Raw genomic sequence first — 20,137 nt, forward strand, 5'->3', positions numbered from 1 at the left:
GCACATTTGCTGGCTGATGCTGTTCTCCCTTGACTGTACTGGGAGCCAGATTCTATCATACGCATGTGTAATCCCCTGTAATAAACTCGGGTGCTCACAAATAGAGCAGACTGTCATATTGTAACGTGTGTGTGCCAGACACTGGGCAGTACACTTTGGAAAGAATGTGAAATCCTTTTAATTTTTAATCCATAGCTTACTGCTTGTGTAGTCACCTGCTTCTCGAGGTTACTCATTGCCCTTGGACCTGTGAGGAGGCCCTCAGATTAGTAATTGGTGCTTAGTACTATTTACACTTAAATAGATGTTTCAGTACAATGTTCAAGTCTTTTTTTTATGGATAATAAAGTGATGGAGTAATTTTTTTTTTTTTTTTTTTTTTTTTTTTTTTGGTTGGTGGTGTACACGTTAATAGGTAGTACAATTTCTTTGGAAAGATGTCTTTTGAAGCCAGATGTTAATGTTCATACATTACCTCCCTTCTCAAATTCCATAAGACAATAGTTTTGGGGAACTTTTTTGCCCATGTGTCTGCTGTTTTAAGTGTGATTTTAAAAACATGAGTGGTTCAGTTCATTCCCTTAAACAGAAGAAAAGACCAAATAATTACCTTCCATTCCTCTTCATGTGGGAGTACAGGGTTCATGTGGCATTTTAGAGAAAAGAAAATTTATCCTCATTCAACACAGGCCCAGAAAATTGTGTCCCAGAAGGATGTCAATAATTGTGACTAGGCCAGGCCTTTTAGCATTTTGCTAAGACTTGAAACAAAAAATGTAAATACAAAAGAAATCAAGTTTTGTTTTGAAAGTAGATGCCTTCTAGAACTTACTGTGTATTAATAAATTGTCACTTTCATTATCTTTATTGTAACTCCATTGATGCCGTATCTTAACAGTCCACTTCTAGCCAAATAACTGTTTTGGAATAAAAACCTTGGTGGTGAGGGATTACTGCACTGTGCTGTTCTGTATTATAGTAACATGGTAATATGCCTGTTGTGACTCAAAAGCTGTCTAGTGATCTAGAAAACAGTTCCCGAGAATATTTTAAAACTTACTACATATTTCCCCCTTGGGAATAATTATGCCAGACTGTGAGAGCAGTTGCTATTCTAGTTTTTAAAGAAATATATACATCATGGAGTTGAGCTGTTAATTTGAATTTATCACTGGGTCATACTCTCCAAGGTACAAAATTGTTCTGATTCTCCACCAAAGAATATGTTGGCTGAGGAAAGGCACCTGAAGCATAATAGTTTTATAATTGATGTATTTCCAAATGATGAAATCTTCATTGATAAGTATAACGTACTTCAGCCTCCAGGTAAAAGAAAACCACCTGAAAGCTTGCTTACTTGGAATTAAGGTAAAAACTTGACAGCTTTTCCATAGAATTATCTGTGAAGTGTAACGTCAGCGGACAGACCCAAGTTGATTGTTATCTTTTATTTTTATATGAAAAATAGATTTCAAGCAAAATTCAAAAATAACACTATAAATAAAGAGGGCCTTAAGTACATTCTTTTTGTTAATAAGATTTACCAGTTTGTAGGTTCAGATATGCAGTTAAAATCACTGGTTTTTATTAAAAAAAAAAAAAAAAGTTACGAAGATACAAACAAAAAGGCTTAGCCGCATGGTTTAAATTCCCATATGCAACTATTCCCATATGTACTATGTACAAGTTATTTATAAAAACATTGGCATTAATGGTATAGGCAAAATAAACTACATTGAAGTTTCAGAATCTTAGTTCACTGGATCTTGATTTAAAAAAAAAACTGACATTCCAATGATAAAGTCAGTGAGGTAGTGGAGGTGCTTTCCTTGAATATATTTACACAAGACAGTATTCCTCATCTGGCTGAGGCATTCTTTTCCTACAGTAAGACAAAAGGAAGGATAAATCAAATTTTTGAAACAGTAAAAACAGTCTAAGTGATGGCATGATGGCTTATAGGTAAATTACATATTTTGAGTACCTCTTTGTAAAAATGTCTTAAGATGAACCAGTGTACAAAATTCTGAGAGAAAAAGTTATTCTTAAAACTGCTAAAATTCAAGATCCTCCAATTAAAAGTTCTAGTTTAAAAAAAAAAAATCTGTAACATCTACCCAGTGAGGAGGGATGGCATCAGTGCCAGTAACTGTCTAGTGGTTCTGATGGACCTTGTAGAACTTGTTGGAAGGAGCTCTCAGCCTTTTGGCTAAGATCAAGTGTAGTATCTATTCTTACCAGAAAAGAAGGGAAATAAAGTGTTAGGCTCAGAAGCCAGCCCCCTAACTTTTAACTAGTTCAGGCTTTTATCCCACATAGGCCTGGATTACAACCCCAGACTTCTAAATAATTCTACCAATCTCACCTCTACCCATTGTGCGTTGGTTGCCTTTAAAGCACCTAAATAAATCTGGCTGCCACCTTGAGCTGGTAATTGAACCTGACTCTTAAGCCCTTGTGTACTCTTCTCCCACGACTCTGGGCTGTCTTATCCCTAAAGCTTCCCTATTCAATGCCCAGTGCCTCTCACACTCCTCCTCGAACCCTGCCCTGAGGCCCATGATGATTTTGGCCTTTACCTGACTGCGTCCCACCACAGACGGTGTTAAGATAATCATATTCAGATGGCCCTGCTGCTATTAATTAGCTGTGTGACCAAGGTGAGTCACTTGCCCACCTTGGGCATATTAAAGAGGCAACAGTTCTTGAAAGCTCCTTGTGGCTCCACCATTAAAATATACTGCTCTGTGGTAAAGAGAGATTAGCCCGTAAGTCCTACTGTTGTCCTTTGCTATGTCCTTGACCAAATCATTTATCATTTTGTACAGATTACTTACCTATATAAAGGGATAATTCCTACCTCCAAGGATGTAAAAATTAGACAATGTATATAAAGTTTTTTATGTGCACACAATAGGCACTCGAAAATGGAAGCTGTTACCTATCTCTGACAGTTACGTGTGCTACTACTTACCAGTTCCATGAACATATTTCATGTTCCTCTTAAATGCTTATTAACCTTATCTAAGCTCACACAGAAAACCTTTGTGAAATTCAGGGTTTTTATAGACCCTAGGTTAAGAGGTCTGAATTCCAACTTCTTAAATGTAAGTTACAAAATGCAGGGAGACAGACTAAACTAGGACTCATACTGGCCTCATAGGTCTAAGCTCTTTATATTGACAGAGTAGGAAATAAAGAAATCCAGAAGTGGAGGACATGAATAGAATTAACTCTATCCCTGCCAGGTCATCTAATCTGCAGTTGTAGTCTGTTTCCTAAGCCATCAGCTTATCCACCTCTACCAAGTCTTTGCTAAAACAAGTGTGGTGTTGTGTGCCTGTAGTCCCAGCTACATGGGAGGCTGAGGTGGGAGGATCGCTTGAGCCTGGGAGGTCAAGGCTGCAGTGGGCTGTGACAGTACCAAGCAAGACCTTGTCTCAAAAAAACAAACAACAACAACAACAACAAAAACAACCCCAGGCTATTGTTTTGTTTTTAAAAACAGCTGCTGTTTACCTGATTTTGTCCAAGTTGAGAGTCCTCTGTGAGGGAAGACTCCAGCTGAGACAGACTGGGTGACGATGCTGAATCTGCAGAGGTGCTAGTGACCAGTTCCCCTAAAGCATCTACTTGTCTTCTCAAACTGTGTAAAGTGCCCTCTGTCTGCCGCTTTCCTTTAATTAATACTTCTGCTTGCTTGGACATACAGTGTCGGAGTTGGGCCTGAAAAGTGTTACAAGACTTAGGGTTTGACACAGAAGAAATGCACCAGAACTACAGCTCAGCTTCCTCACATACACTTGACAGGCAAATCTGGCTAACAGGAATGGTTGTCGAAAATGTTCATCTTTAAAAAGAATCGTAGGAGGTGCCAGGTAGATACTTAGTGAGCATAAACCTTTACTTTTCTGTGTTGTCATTAACTGGGCCTTTCACTTGGCCCATTTTTTCCATGCTAGCAGTGCTTAGGATTTCTGTATCCCTTGCTTCTCCATTAAATTATTGCCTCATCTCTTTTTTCCTTCTCTGTTATGACTGAGATCAGTTAGTTTATACTTGACACCTGGAGTGTCTCCTGATTATGTATTTTTTTTTCCTAAGCCTTAGTTTCTTGTCTGTAAACTCACTAGGTATTTAATCCTCAACTTCATACTACTTTTTGGCTTTTGCCCCTGCTATAATCAAATTCTCTCAAAGTCTATAGCAGCGCTGTCCAACAGAACTTTCTGCAATGGTGGGAATGTTCTACCTCTGGCTATCAATATAGAAGCCACTAGACACATGAGGCTATTAAGCACTTGAAATGTGGCAAATGAATAACTTAATTTTTAACTTAATTATAATTTATTAAAATTTAAATAACCACACATGGCTGGAGACTATTGTTGGACATCACAGGGCTCCACTCAATACTATAGCACTGCACTCTCTCATCCCATGCTTTCTACATAGCCATTCCCCCCAAATAAATGTAACCTCCCATCTATACTTTTAACTCTCACATCTTTAGGTCAACACTGATCAGTAATCCTAGACTCCTATTTTTGGCTGCCTACAGACAGACATCCTTCCCTGGATATCTCACAAGGCCTTCAAAGTCAACATGTTCGGAGCCAAACACGTCAGTTAAGCCAAATTCCTTAACTGACATTCAGCCTACTTTTCCAGTATCCCAAATCTTTCCTGCCACCACTGGCCTGTGATAACCTTATAGTTCATCACTGTGTTTCTACTTCCTGTCCCAAATACTTAGATTCTATCAGTTCTAGCTGAGGTAAAGCAGCATTACATAGGTTAAAGAACACTAGAGTCGACACAAGTCATTGCTTTGAACACTGACTGCCGTTTACTGTGTGACACCAACTCCTCAGAGCTTCAGACATGCCATCCCTGACACTGCCGGCAGTGCTGCAACAGCATGGATGTGAAGGCATCAGGTAAATGTAACTTTCCCCTCCCCTCCCCAATGTGCCCAGTATCTCATACTGGTTTTTTGTTTGTTTTAAAGAGCAACCTTGAGTCGGTCTTCCCGGTGACGCAGTTTCTCCCGGAGTGCTTCTCCACGCCAGTGCTCATCCTTTCTCAGAGGGAAAATGGAGATATCAGATACCACTGCTGCTACAAGTGGAAGCCAACCAGCCTTTCCCTCCCCTACCCCAGCACCCCCACATCTGTGTTTTAGCTTGGCTGGGGGAGGCGGTCAATCCTATGAACTCAGAGAATAGCAGGATAAACCCTTACCATTATGTGAACTTGTGAAAAGTTCAGTTTTTCTTCAAAAGGTCCCTCATTTATGGTAAATGGAAAGTTCTCTTTCAAGCTTTCCAATTCTCCTTCTAGGTTTTCATTTCTTTCCAAAATAGCTTCTAGATCTGCTGGTAGTTCTGGAAGAAACTGATTGAGATTCTTCAGGCTGGTTCTGATTTCATCCTTCACCTCAGATTTAAGTGTCCTCATTGCATCACTGATTTCCATTTGTCTTCTCTCCAAATCTTTTTGGTTTGCCATCTAAACAGTGAGTTGGTGTCAAATATCATTGTATAAAATTTCAGACTTACTTGGAATTGAGCTGAATGATGTGCCACGTATTTAAAGATCTATAAATATCAACTACTATAATTACTAGAACTGTAAAAACTTGTGATTTTTCAGATAAGAATCTACAAGCTACTGAATAAATTATTTTATTGGCATTTTCACTGGAACAACTTTCATTTAGAAAAGGCATGTGCATAAAGTTCCTTGAAGACAATCTCTTTGGAGTCAGACAAAGCTAGTTACCAGTCTCATTTCCAGTATTACCAGTATGACTTAGGGCAAGTTGGCTAACATCTGATCCTCCATGACCTCATTTATACAAGGAGATAAATACCTTCTGCTCAGAAATGTGAAAACTAAGTGAGAATTTACATGAAGTACCTCAGTGGCACCCAACTGGCAACTAGAGTAAGCCACAAATGAGAAAAGGGCCATTTATTGAAATAAGTCATAAGTGATCTGGATTATAAATGCTAATGCTGGAATTTTATAAGTGAAGAATCTGGTGGCTTGAGCAATATACATTTTTTTTTTTTTAAAAGACAGGGTCTTGCTCTGTCACCCAGGCTGGAGTGCAGTGGCACAATCTTGGCTCACGGCAGTCTCAACCTCCCAGACTCAAGCAATCCTCCCACCTCAGCCTCCTGAGTAGCTGGGACTACGGGTATATGCCACCACACCTAGCTACTTTTTGTATTTTTAGTAGAGACGAGGTCTTGGCATGTTGCCCAGGCTGGTCTTGAACTCCTGAGCTCAAGTGATTCACCCACCTTGGCCTCCTAAAATGTTGGGATTACAGGAATGCACCACCACACCCAGCCTAGAGGTTTCTTAAAGTGTTACCAATTGCATTTGATGCCTGAGACTACTCTATGTGGCTCTACCCCATATACAGCTTAGTGAAAATGAGATTTATACCTACTGCTAATTGCCTTACCAAATTTGCAAAGGCAAAATCACTAAGGGCTTGTGGTCTTTAAATAATTGTTTTTAGTTATTTTTTCTTGAATCAAATGGTAGGTATATGTGGGGCGTCAGGGGATTGGAAGCACAGATGAAACTAGAATGGCCACGTGGGGTCATCCAAAGGACTAAGTATAGCAGGGCCAAATAAGTGGCTACAGCAGCCCCTGCTAGAGTTCAGGGATGGCCCAGATGCTCTAAAGGACACCAGCGACATCAAGGATTAGAGACTCTACCAGTACAGGCATGAGCTGATTTAATACTCTCTGCCTGGCTACATTATGTGATATCAAAGGTTTCCCCCTGGACCATCTTTTCTTGCTCAAGGGGTAGGGGAGGTTTTGGCTCCTATAGACTTGTTTATGGCATAAAATCTAACATTTCAACGTAGTTCTTTGGGACATGAAATATGATGCTCAAGAATTACCTTTTTTCCTTGAAAAACTAACATTTTAAGAGCTTGTCAAATTTAAGAGAATTTTGAAAGTATATTTTTAACAAATAGTGGAGGTGCATTTCTAAATTTTAAGGCTAAAAAACCAGATTTGACTTAAAGAACATTCTTATAATCAGTTTTTCTATACTACTATAGAAGGGATATTAAAAACAATACAATCTGCCTGAGCCCAGTGAGTCCTCTCCCCCCAGGCTGGCCAGCTGGGCTTCCTGGGCACACACCTGTTTCTTGAGCTCCGTGTACTCATACTGCATCTGGTTGAGCTCCTTCATCAGGCGCCTGGCCCGCTCATGGTTGTCCTGGGCTACCAGTTCAATTGTTGCCATTTCCTTTTGCATGCAGCTGTTCTCCTGTTTTTGCTCCTAGCACAGGAGGAAAAAAATAACTCTGCAATCCAACAAGTGGAGGTGTGGTTTGCTGGCTTACACACTCACTAGCTCTATAACTTCATTCCCCATCTGGGCCTCAGCTTCTCTAGCTGTCAAATAGGGAAAATTCTATCTTCCTTTCATGGGCAGATCAAATACAGCTGGGAGTATATACACGTCAGAGTCTGTTAGCATCACCTTTGATAAGCTACTAACCCTTTCTGAGTCTTCATTAATTGTCTGTAAAATGAGAATAATAATAGCTATCATCACAGGGTTACTGGTAGGGTTAAATCTGAGACATCTATATTCCATCTGTATGATGATCTGGCCTATCACTAGTTAGAAGTATATCCCCTTTGAGAGACACACATGGTTTAAAAGTTCCTTTCATAGAACAGGGCTCCACTAATCCCTCCAGAGGGTACTGGAAAAATCCACACCCTTGACAGTTCCATTGCTGCTCAGCTGCCTCCATCCACAATAAATTATTCTGACCTATCTGAGTGTCACTTCCCAAATTTATTTCAAGGATGAAAGCATGGTAGATTGAGCTTCCTGGTTTTAGGATAATGATTAAAGCTAATGTTGGCCAAAAAGGGCAGGATGAGAAAAATTTGTAAGCACTGACTACAGCAGTGTAATAAAACTGGCTGGGCACGGTGGCTCACGCCTATAATCCCAGCACTTTGGGAGGCCAAGGCGTATGGATCATAAGGTCAGGAGTGCGAGACCAGCCTGGCCAACATGGTGAACCCCACTCTATTAAAAATACAAAAATTAGCCAGGCGTGGTGGCATGTGCCTGTAATTCCAGATACTCAGGAGACAGGATAATTGCTTGAACCTGGGAGGTGGAAGTTGCAGTGAACTGAGATCATGCCACTGCACTCCAGACTGGGTGACAGAGCAAGACTCTGTCTTGAAAATAAAAATAAAAATAAACCGTCTATGGGCCAGGCGCAATAGCTCACTCCTGTAATCCCAGCACCTTGGGAGGCTGAGGCAGGTGGATCACCTGAGGTCAGGAGTTCAGGACCAGCCTGGTCAACCTGGTGAAGCCCCATCTCTACTAAAAATATAAAAATTAGTTGGGCGTGGTGGCGCACACCTGTAGTTCTAGCTACTCAGGAGGCTGAGGCATGAGAATTGCTTGAACCCGGGAGGCAGAGGCTGCAGTGAACTGAGATCGTGCCACTGCACTCTAGCCTGGGAGACAGAGCAAGATGCCATCTAAAAAAGAAACCGTCTAGAGAAGGCTTCTTCAACACCCCCTCCACCCGCCAGTGGAGGTGTAAACTGAGGCTCACTGGCAGAACGTGCTCTCTACTTTGTGCTGATAATGGCTGTTCACATGACAGTCTCCCCAGCCAGCCAGAGCTCCTTTGAGGCTGCACCCCTGTCCCAGGTAAAACTTACCATCAGCTTCAAGGACAAATGATGCATAAATACACCAATAACAACAGTTGGGTTCAGGACTGTGTTGATGGGTAATTTATTTTCTCTATGTTGAAGTGGTGTGGCAGTTTAAAATTTTAAATGTATCATTTGCTCACAAACTGCCACGGCAGCAGGTACTCACAAGAAGGTTTTTCTCCAGCTGGCTCCGCTGGATCTTAAGTGCTTCCTTCAGGCTGGCCACCTGCTTCTCAGCTTTCTTTCTTTCTGTCAAGAACTGGTTCCGCAGGAGGCTGAAGTCTGCCCTCATAGAGTCTGCCTCTTTCTGGAGGGCCAACAGCTCACCTGACTTCTCCACCAATTGCTGCTCCCTTTCTGAAAGCTGCCGTTCTGAAATGAGCATTTGCAGTCGGTTTAGCTAAAGAGCCCGAGCCAACTGTGGGCAGAGCTCCCCTTCCCTTGTGGCAGATGCATAATGGTGATATGCGACCCATGCAGGTGCTTTCCTCCATTACAAAGTCTTACAAGCCTACCCTGACCCACACTTCAAAGGCCCAGAAAAAGACCCAGATAAGGGTGCCTTTTGAAGTAATTGGTTCCTGGAGAGACTGATCCCAGAGTGACAGACAGCTACTATCTTCTCTTTCAACTCTTTGAGACCAGTGAGAGGAAACCCAGCACCAATCCTGAAGTGTGTGGAACAGATGAAATGTTTTTTATAAACACTGATTTTCATAAAGGGAGACACAGCAGTACAACATCCTTCTACAGGAAGCAGTGCAGTGGAAAGTGCACATGATTTGGAGCTGCCTCCTACACTGGCATGAGCCCCATTTTATAATGAGGAATACATTTCCTGATGTTCAGTTAGAATCATGTATGCAAACGCTTGGTACATAGTGAGTACTCGACAGAGAATGCTTACAAAATAAAAGTGACATTTAAAAGATATTTTTCTTATCACCCAGATTTTACTTTTCAACAACTCTGGCATGATCAGAATTGGACATATTTTTTTTAAGTTTCATTTTAATAATGAAATGATTGGGTCTGCATATATCAAGAGTTCCCAGGGAAAAAGGAATAATAACCCTTTTAGATCCCCAAGCCCACAACATTTTCCAAGCATTATTAAACCCTGGAGCCTAAGAAAGAGAAAAACCATTTACTGATGTGAGAACAATCATTTACCCTGGATTCTCATGTCAACTTCATTTATATATGGTTCAAGAGAGAACAAACTGACTTAAAAGCAAACACCTGTATTCCGGTACCATTCACTAGGCCAAATCTGGACAGAAGAACTGTTAATATGATTTTTTTTGACACTTGAGATGAAGGAGATCATTATTCCCAAAGCTCAAAGGTAATATCCTTTAAGAGTATCTTTTGGCAGTTATTCACTTGAATGTTCCACTTTCTTGAGATGGCATTCTCAAAGGAGACAATACGAGCAAGGAAGGACTTTCTGGTCAGTCTCAGGATCACATCTCTTCTCTGAACCTGCTTCCTCATCTTTCACAGGGCTGTCATACCTCCTGCTTTAACTTCTCCTGCTTCCTCACCTGGCTCTGGCTGGGGTCTGGATATCTTTAAATACTTTTGCAAGACAACCAGCAGAGCCAACCCATACCCCATCTCCCAGTGAGAAGTTCCAGAATACATACTAGTTTGGGAGAGCGTCTTCTCCAGGCTCTCACCCCACCTCTCCTCTTCCTGCAGAATCCTAAGACGCTCTTCAGCTGCCAGCACCTTTGAGAGCACTTGGTCCAGTTTGCTTTTCTGGTCTGTTAATTCCTTTTCCAGCTGGTGCTGTTGCTCCTTCAGTGTCACTTTGCTGGTTTCTAATTTGCTTTCTTCACTTTCTCTCTCTTTCTGGAGTCTCTGAAATATCTTAATAAAGAGTAATCTTGATTAGTCATAAAACAACAAATAGTGTCCCAGAGAACCTGCATGGACATGAGACAGATTCCAAGTTCAAAAGAAAGTAGAAGACAGCCCACAGGGACAACTCCATTACAGAGGTGATCAAGAGGGCTTGGGAAGCTGTCTGGCCAGCATGTGAGGAGGGGATTAAAGCAGCAAATGGCACGTGGCCATTAAGTATCTTTACAGGACCAATGTTCTATGATCATTAAAGGTCTCTAAGTCACATAGTTGGTGTAAACGCCACCCATGGCTACACAGGGCGGTTAAGCGACACACAGTCCCATGGGGGATATTTCTCAGCAGCCTTCTGCCAGGGGAAAAATAGGCTCACATGAGCCACAAAATGCTTCTTTTATATAAAGTCATAAATGTGTAGTACCATTTCTTGTTGGACTAGTTTGAGCTTGTTTTCTTCAATCTCACTCTGAAGCACTTGAAGTTGTTGTTGTTTTGTCTCCTCTTCTTTCTGACAGTCTTCAAACCTATTTGCCCATTCACTGATGTCCTTTTGGAGTCGGGTCTGCTCACTAAGCAATACATCCTGATGCTTGGTGGTGTGAAGCAGGTCCTTTAGGTGAAAGAACAAGTGGAAACTACTAATAAAGCCATCTTTACTAGAGGTGGCCAGGTGCCAATCCAGTATCTACTAAGTCTGACAGAATGAGAGGCATAAAAGTTTATTTCCTTTATTATCTTAATAAACTTATAGGTACAAGAGAATTTAGATGTCTAATCCAACTTTTATTTTATTTATTTATTTATTTATTTATTTATTTATTTGACAGTCTTGCTCTGTTGCCAAGGCTGGAGTGCAGTGGCATGATCTTGGCTCACCGTGACCTCCGCCTCCCAGGTTCAAGCAATCCTCCCATCTCAGCCTCTTGAGTAGTTGGGACTACAGGCACATGCCACCACGCCCAGCTAACTTTTTGTCTTTTTAGTAGAAATGGGGTTTCACCATGTTGGCCAGGTTGATCTCGAACTCCTGGCCTCAAGTGATCCACCTGCCTTGGCCTCCCAAAGTGCTGGGATTACAGGCGTGAGCCACCATACCCAGCCTGTGTCTAATGTAACTTTTTTTTTTTTTTTCCTGAGACAGAGCTTCGCTCTTATTGCCCAGGCGGGAGTGCAATGATGCAATGCCGGCTCACGGCAACCTCCAGGTCTCGGGTTCCAGTGACTCTCCTGCCTCAGCCTCCCGAGTAGCTGGCATTACAGGCATGCGCCACCACGCCCAGCTAATTTTGTATTTTTAGTAGAGATGGGGTTTCTCCATGTTGGTCAGGCTAGTCTTGAACTCCCGACTTCAGGTGATCTGCCCGCCTCAGCCTCCCAAAGTGCTGGGATTACAGGTGCAAGCCACCGCACCTGGCATAACTCTTAATTTACATAATAGAAACTAAGGTCTAGAACTCGCCTGAAGTGCTCTGAATTACAGCACTAGTCTCACAGGACAACACTGAATTCCCTTTAAGAAAATCATTAGAAGTATAAGGGTCAAAAATCTGCTATATTCAGTATCTGACAAGATAGAGGCCCAGATTTGACGGTTACTCTATGGCTCAAGGAGTAATCAAATCTAAGCCCAGCCTTTAAAGTCCTCATCTGTGCCATGGATTAGAGATGACCCATCTGGTCCCTGAAGCCCCAAGAAGGGCTGCTGAGAGACTGCTGCTGGGCTCTGGTCTAGCCACCACCCTACTTACTAGCTTTGAGTAAAACTTTGTTTGTATCAAGAGTTCTAAGGCTAAAATAAATTAGCAAACCACTGCTCTCCACCAAAACTTTTATTTATGTGACAGTTATGTTATATAAATGGCCCTGGAGTATCTGCTGTTGTGAAGAGGAACCAGCCTACTTGATTTCTTTGTTATTTAAACCAATTGTCTGCATACCCTCAGTATTCTACTAGAATATTACATTTGTTAACCTTACCTGTTTTGCTAGGTTCAAATGGTCTTGGACATTAGCTAGTTCCTCCTGCAGTGAGTTTACTGCTTCTTGTTTTTCTACAGAAATGACATTCTCATGAAATAAGAAATACATACATACATACAGATTCCCATTAGCATTCCCAAAAAGTAGAGAAGTTATTTTACGCTTACTTCTGTTACATGTATGACTATGCCATACTATCTCATTAAAGGCCAAAAGAGAGTTATATGCACAATCCACATTTGGCCTTGGAGCTCAGGTTTTTAAAGATTTTCATGTTCAAAATCTCACAACGAAAAAATTACAGATAATGTTAGGTGCATAGTTTAAAAACAGCTACCTTCTGCATTGCTGGTAGAAATAGAAACTTAACCTTTCAGGAAGGCAATTTGGGAATAAATTTTATATCTATACTGGCTTTGTCAATTACTAGCTGTGTGACCTCTAGCAAATCACTTCTCATTTAAGCAGTCACAAGAAAACTAAGCTTCGGTTTCCTTATTTACAAATGAGTAAAATAACTTTTATCTCATAAAAATGTTATGAGGATTAAATGAGAAAACGAAATATCAAGGACATAAAAAATGTTCAACAAGTATATTATTAGATAGAATTACTCAGCAATTTCTTTAAAAATTATCATATTTATAAACATTTGATAATTTTAAAATCTTCATTATTTACATCTTTGCTTTTCAAACTAGACACACACCCCTAGGAAAAATCTGGAAGGATATTCACCAAACTGTTACTAGGAATCTATGAGGAGTGAGGTAAACAGCAATTTTTATTTCTTTTTACTATGTTTTAAAATTGTTCTCTAAGGAAGATGAATTAGGTGTTTTTTTTTTTTTAACTGACTTTGAGATAAAATGCACATATTATGTCCTATTTAAAGTGTGTAATTCAAAGTCTTTTAGTATTTTCCGAGTTGTGCAACCATTACCACAATCTAATTTTAGAAAGAAACTCCATGCTCCTTAGCAGGAATTACTTCTGCCATAAGAAAAATCAAACAAAGAAACTAACAAAGGGCAAGGAAATCACACTTTCACTGTTCTGCTGCCTTATACCTTGGAGCTGCTGTTGTATTGCTGAAATGTCGTTATGCAGTGACAACTTGTCTCTGTTTAGTTGGTCTAGTTCCTGCTGCAGTTTTCTGACATTCAATTCCAACTTTTCTAAGTTTGATTGCTCCATTTTGCTATTTTCTTCTGCTGCTGCTAAAACCCTACCACAGAGAATAAGTAAGACTGTCAAATATAAAATATTCAAGCACACACAGGAGATGACTGAGGAACAGTGTTATCCTTTCACAACATACAGTTATGGAAAGTATAAAAGATTATAAATCTTCACGAAATTTAAGACAACTCATTTTCAAAATCTTATCAGCTTTCTAAGTGGAGACTTTTTTCAAATGACTCATTAAATTGAAGTTTTATAAAAATCATAGATTAAAAACATGGATAACATTCAGAATTCCAAAAATCTGATAAAAATGGAGCTGTGACAATAAAAAAAGTAGAAAACGATTGTATGTACAGTAGGATCTGTTCATATAGCAGACATGCATGAGCATGTATTGTAGTATATAAAGGGAGTCATACAGTATGAACTTGCTTTTGGTCTGGCTTCTTTCACACAGCGTAGTTACTTTGAGATTCATCCATGTTGTGTGTATCAATACTTCATTCCCTTCTTATTGCTGAGTAGTATTCTACAGTGTGGATATACCACAATTTGTTTCTATTTACCAGGTGATAGACATTTGGGTCATTTCTAGTCTTTGGCTATTACAAATAAGGCTGTCATGAACATTAGTATATACACTGTGTAGAAATATGCTTTCATTTCTCTTGAATAAATATAATACCTAGGAGTGGAATGGCTAGATCTTCCGGTAGTGTATGTTTGATTTTTAAGTAACTGTTAAACTGTCTTCCAAAGTTAAACAGTTACTTAATACCATTTTACATGCCCCTCAATCATATATGAAAGTTCCGGCCGGATGCGGTGGCTCACGCCTGTAATCCCAGCACTTTGGGAGGCCGAGGCGGGCGGATCACGAGGTCAGGAGATCAGGAGATCGTCACCATCCTGGCTAACACAGTGAAACCCCGTCTCTACTAAAAATACAAAAAATTAGCCGGGCGTGGTAACGGGTGCCTGAAGTGGAGGCAGGAGAATGGCGTGAACCCGGCAGGCGGAGCTTGCAGTGAGCCACTGCACTCCAGCCTGGGTGACAGAGACTCCCGTCTCAAGAAAAAAAAGAAAGTTCCTGGTTAATACTAACATTTGGTATGGCTGTTGTTCTAATAGGTGTGTAGTGATATCTCGCTGTGGTTTTAATTTGCATTTCCCTAATGATTAATGATCCTGCGTATCTTTTCATGTGCTTATTTGCCATCCATTTATCTTCTGTAATGAAATGTCTGTTCAAATCTTTTGCCCATTTAAATAATTGGGTTATTTTCTTATTGAGTTTTGAGAGTTCTTTATATATGTATTCTGAACACAAGTCCTTTATCAGATACATGGGTTGCAAATATTTTTTCCCAACCTGTGACGTATCTTTTCATTACCTTAACAGTGTCTTTTGAGGAGCAGATGTTTTAAATTTTGAAGTCTAACTGTATCAATTTATTATTTTATGGATCATGCTTTTGGTGTCATACCAAGAATTTGTGCCCACTCTAAGGTCACAAAAGTTTTCTACTATGTTTTATGTTTTCTTCTAGAAGTTTTATATTTAGGTTTTACATATATGATTATGGTCCTATATATAAACATAAAAATAAATACGTGTATATATACATATTTTTTGAGACAGGGTCTCACTCTGTCATCTTGGTTGGAGTGCAGTGGTATCATCATGGCTCACTGTAGCCTCGACTTCCCAGGCTCAAACAATTCTCCCACCTCAGCTTCCCAACCTGGCTATTTTTCTTTTTTTTTTTTTTTCTTTTTTGCAGACACAAGGTCTTTCTAATTGTGTAGGCTGGTCTCAAACTCCTGGGCTCAAGTGAACCTCCTGCCTCAGCCTCCCAAAATGCTGGGATTACTGGCATAAGCCACCGTGCCTGGCCTCATTTTAAATTAATATTTATATATTATACAGAGTGAGGTATGAATTGAGGTTCTTTTTTTGGTTTTGTATATCCAATTGTTTCAGCAACATTTTCTAAAAGACCATCTTTTCTCTTCTGAAAAAGATGCCTTTGTATCTTCATCAAAATCAGTTGTTTACATATATGTCAGTTTATTTCTAGACTTTCTATTCTATTCCATTGATCTATGTGTTCATCTTTATACTAATACCACAGTGTTTTGATTACTACAGGTTTATAAAAGTGTTGCAATCAGGTAGTGTTAGTCCTAAATTTTTGTTCTACTTTCTAAAAGTTGTTTTGGTGTCATACCTAAAAAACTGTATAAATTCTACTGTAGGTCTTAGAATAATTCAATTCTAGGTTCATATAATTTCAGAACCAGCTTGTCAATTTCCACAAGAAAAGGCTATTGAGATTTTAATTGTAACTGTTTTGAATCTAGAGATCAATTTGAAGAGAACTAAATATTTTACTTAAAAAAAGCACAATAGATTTTTTAAAAATGCTTTTGAGGAAAAAAAAAAAGCTAGAAGGAAATTCACCAAACAATGCAACTGGCAAAATGTATTTATGATACCAAGTTTGTGGTGTATTTTATCCTTTTCTCTATGTTCCAAATTTTTTATAGCATGTTTATAATGTCTTGGCCTGAAGAAGTGATCCTGCAAGCTTATTTGTTCTTGCTCTCACCTTTTGGTTTGTGCCAACTTTTTTTCCCAAATGTCACATTTCTCTTGGAGATCTTCCTTTTCTTTGCTCAAACACTCAACACACGATTGTAAAGCTCGGGACTCAGCAGTCATTCGTTCTATTTCTCGTTTATTCCTCTCAAGGAGCTGCTTCTGCCACTCTATTTCCCCTTTCTGCTGCTGGGCTATCTGCTGCAAATTCTCTAACTCCAGTTTCTCCTAAATCAGATAAAAGAGGACTCAAACATCCTACATGAGAAAGACCTCAGTTTCTTAAGGGTACAATGGCTTTGTTCATTACCTCTAGCACTGCCACCTGAGTCTTCTCTAATTCAGATACCTTTTGGTCATGTTGTAGCTTCAAACCTTGTAGCTCATTGTTTTCAAGTTGCAACATGTCCAGAATATTCTTTAGTTCTAAAGGATAGAAACAAAGCATGGTCCATGATATTAAATGAACTTGGAAAACATTTACAAAATGAAACAGAAAACAATGCTATTGACTACTACAAGATAATTTTTAAAATTCTGTTGTGCTGAATTAATGGTGCTAATTTTATTCTTAATAAAAAATTCTCTAAAAGTATTGTTACATACTATTTAATTTGTTTAAAACATTTTAACAAGCCAGGTGCAGAAGCACGCGCCTGTAATCCCAGCCATTTGGCAGGCTGAGGTGTAAGGATTGCTTGAGCCCAGGAGTTTGAGACTAGCCTGGTTGACAGAGCAAGATCCCATCTCTATATAAATAAATAAACAGACAAACATTTTAACAAAAACATTTAATTAACAAAGATCTGTTTCCAAAGCATTTGCTTCTACATAAAAGAATCAACTAAAAGCATTTTATATAAAATTGATCAAAATAAGTTAAAAATACTTTGAAATACAGACTGAGATTTACATAACAATTTTTTGGCCTTTGAAATACAGATATTTAAATATTAACTTTTTTTCTGAATATAGAGATACTTGCTTATTGTAGAAAAGTTGGAAAATACAAAAAAAAGCGTAAGAGAAAAAAATAAAAACCCACCATCATTTCACCACCCCAAATCACTATTACAATAGCATTTTGATGTTCCAAGAATGCATGCGCACACACACACACACTCTCACACATTTTAAAATAAACTGGGACTATATACTCCATATTCATTTTTTACCCACTTTTTTCATTCTTCTCATGGGCATGTTTGTATGTCATTAAATGTTAAAAATACGACTTTTAAATTGGTCATCTGTTTCCAATTTTGCGGGGGATGTGGTGAAACAGGGTCTTCCTCTGTTTCCCAGGCTGGAGCATAGTGGCATAATCATAGCTCACTGCAGCCTTGACCTCCTAAACTCAAGGGATCCTCCCTGCTTGGCCTTCCGAATAGCTGAGACTACAGGTGCACATCAATGTGTATCACTAATTTTTGAGTATTTTTGTAGAGATGGGGTCTCACTACATTGCCCAGGTAGTTTTGAATTCCTGGGCTCAAGCAATCCTCTTGCCTCAGCCTCCCAAAGAGCTGGGATTATAGGCATGAACCATCACACCCAGCCTGTTTCCAAATTTTGTCATTATAAATATTGCTGTGATGTACATACTTGCCCTTTCTGGAGGAGTAGAAATGGGCTGACTGGTTCAACAGGTGTGAATTTTAAGAGTCTTGAAACACTGGGAGATTGTTCCAGTTTATATCTCAATTGATAGACTGTGTGTGCTCTTCTTTCAGCACACTCTGATCAGCAATGAGCATGATTATTTCGCTTTTAAATAAAGTTTATCAATTAAAATGGCAGAAAATAACATCATATGCCTTTTATAACCTGCTTTCTTTGCTTATTAGTAGTAAGGTTAAACTTTACAGTTTGTTTGGCCATTTCTTATTTTTTTCTGTGACTTGTAATACACAGACATTTCCAACCTCAAACTTTGTATGATTGTTTTCCTTTAAACTTACCAGTTTTATGTTTAGACATCTGCCTTAAAACAATCTGAAGATTTTCTTCCTCTTTTTCAATTTCCTGCTTTATAAGTGTAAGCTGAGTTTTTCTTTCACTAATCTGAACGTTCAGTTCTCCTTTCTGAAAACTCAGTTCTTCCAGAAGAGATTTTACTTCCTGTGTTTGAAAAAAAAAAAAAGTTACCCCCTCCTGTGACTGTAAATGAAAATTACTTCAAAATAAGTTCTGTTATTTATTGTTTTATTTCATAGAAATTCTAATTTGGAAACAAGCTCATTTTTGCCTTTTATGTCAAGAACAGCATTATATTTTGCAGAAACCTATTTCTATATAATAGAAGAAAGTAACATATTCTCTTCATCTAAATATATTTGCAACATTACTATAAGCAAGGCAATGTGCTATAGAGAGAAAAGCCTGACTGAGACATGGCTCCTGCTCTGGAGGGGCTTAGTACCTTGTTGAGTGGTAAGGCAGGGAACATAAACACGATCACAAAAGGCTAAGATGCCCTAGGAAACATGCAGACAGAGTGTTTCTAAACTCAAAAGAAGGAAACTCCTTCTTCCAAGAGAAAGAAAAAAGTCAGAGAAGTTTTCTTTTCTTTTTTTTTTTGAAATTGAGTCTCACTCTGTCACTAGGCCGGGGTGCAGTGGCACGATCTCAGCTCACTGCAACCACCGCCTCCCGAGTTCGAGTAATTCTCCTTTCTCAATCTCCCAAGTAGCTGGGATTACAGGTGCATGCCACCATGCCTGGCTAATTTTTGTATTTTTAGAAATGGGGTTTCACCATGTTGGCCAGGGTGGTCTCAATCTCTTAATCTCGTGATCCGCCCACCTTGGCCTCCCAAAGTGCTGGGATTACAGGTATGAGCCACTGCACCCAGCCAGAAGTTTTCTTAGAGGAGGTGGCATGAAGCTGTGCCATGAGAAACAGGTGAGATCAGGCTAGTGATAGGGGAGAAAGGGAATTCCTGGAGAAGAAATGGTATGAGAAAGGTACAGGGGCAGGAGAACTTTGAGCATATCCAGAAAACAACATGGGGGACTATACATGACAGCCACTGCATGGATACATAACAAATTGATTTTACAGAGGAGGCAAGATTTCAGGAATTTATATTTTCATTTGGGAAGAAGCAATGAAAATACATCAAAGTAAAACTATAGCACTGTCCTAGGACTCTTCAGAAAACCTAATAAAAAACACACCTTAATGTGATTGCACTTCTCAGCTACTTCAGTCTCTCCCAGTCTCAGAGCTTTCTGGAGGTCAGCTTTTGCCTGCACCATGCTTCCTTGGAGTAGATGCAGCTCCTCCTTTTTATACCCTAACTGCCTGTCCAAGACAGCCATCTCCTGCTGCTGACTTGTCACCTGTATTAAAGAAAAGGGAAGAGTAAGTTTGACAAAGGCCATACAGCTCTCTGTGCTAACCTGGAGATAATTTAGTTGTGAGGTAAAATCAGGAGCTAATAGCCTAGCCCACAAGAGTCAGAAAACCCAGGCAAGGAGTGCAAGAGTGAAATGCCTAATGAAAACCTTGAGCTCACATACTTAAAACCACTCAAATCACAGTGATCACAGTAAGAACAACAATATGACAATCATGATTATCCCTCAGGTTATGGTTTTCCAAGAACTTTTATTTTTATACCCTAATTCCATTTTGACATCCTTGGTGATGGAAGTTAGTCAGAGATTTTTAAAATGTATTCATTTTTAAAATTAAAAACTTGTTACAATTTTAAGGACAATACATATTTGTTTACAAAAAAAGAAGACCA

The 20,137-nt window shown here is 39.4% G+C and overlaps 1 protein-coding gene and 1 pseudogene across 10 annotated transcripts in view; one reads left to right on the plus strand and one right to left on the minus strand.

The window, feature by feature from the left end:
* Positions 1–1,433: 1,433 nt before the first annotated feature.
* The window catches only part of CNTRL (centriolin), a 96,712-nt gene continuing 78,008 nt past the window's right edge, over positions 1,434–20,137 (minus strand). For 8 of the 10 annotated variants that reach the window (XM_050761908.1, XM_050761910.1, XM_050761913.1 and 5 more), the window contains 14 exons: positions 19,563–19,727; positions 18,345–18,504; positions 16,694–16,809; positions 16,394–16,611; positions 13,664–13,821; positions 12,591–12,664; positions 11,035–11,223; positions 10,394–10,619; positions 8,911–9,116; positions 7,183–7,323; positions 5,245–5,511; positions 5,018–5,080; positions 3,520–3,726; positions 1,434–1,882 (listed from right to left, as the gene is read on the minus strand). In XM_050761908.1, the coding sequence (XP_050617865.1) occupies positions 1,859–1,882; positions 3,520–3,726; positions 5,018–5,080; positions 5,245–5,511; positions 7,183–7,323; positions 8,911–9,116; positions 10,394–10,619; positions 11,035–11,223; positions 12,591–12,664; positions 13,664–13,821; positions 16,394–16,611; positions 16,694–16,809; positions 18,345–18,504; positions 19,563–19,727 (2,214 nt within the window). In that variant the 3' untranslated portion in view covers positions 1,434–1,858. Of the gene's footprint in view, positions 1,883–3,519; positions 3,727–5,017; positions 5,081–5,244; positions 5,512–7,182; positions 7,324–8,801; positions 9,117–10,393; positions 10,620–11,034; positions 11,224–12,590; positions 12,665–13,663; positions 13,822–16,393; positions 16,612–16,693; positions 16,810–18,344; positions 18,505–19,562; positions 19,728–20,137 lie in introns of those variants that run through there. The other 2 variants (XM_050761912.1, XM_050761914.1) reach the window with 2 other exon arrangements.
* On the plus strand, positions 2,193–2,355 carry LOC126938210 (uncharacterized; annotated as a pseudogene).

The sequence above is a fragment of the Macaca thibetana genome, chromosome 15, assembly GCF_024542745.1.
Source record: "Macaca thibetana thibetana isolate TM-01 chromosome 15, ASM2454274v1, whole genome shotgun sequence".
Lineage (NCBI taxonomy): Eukaryota > Metazoa > Chordata > Mammalia > Primates > Cercopithecidae > Macaca > Macaca thibetana.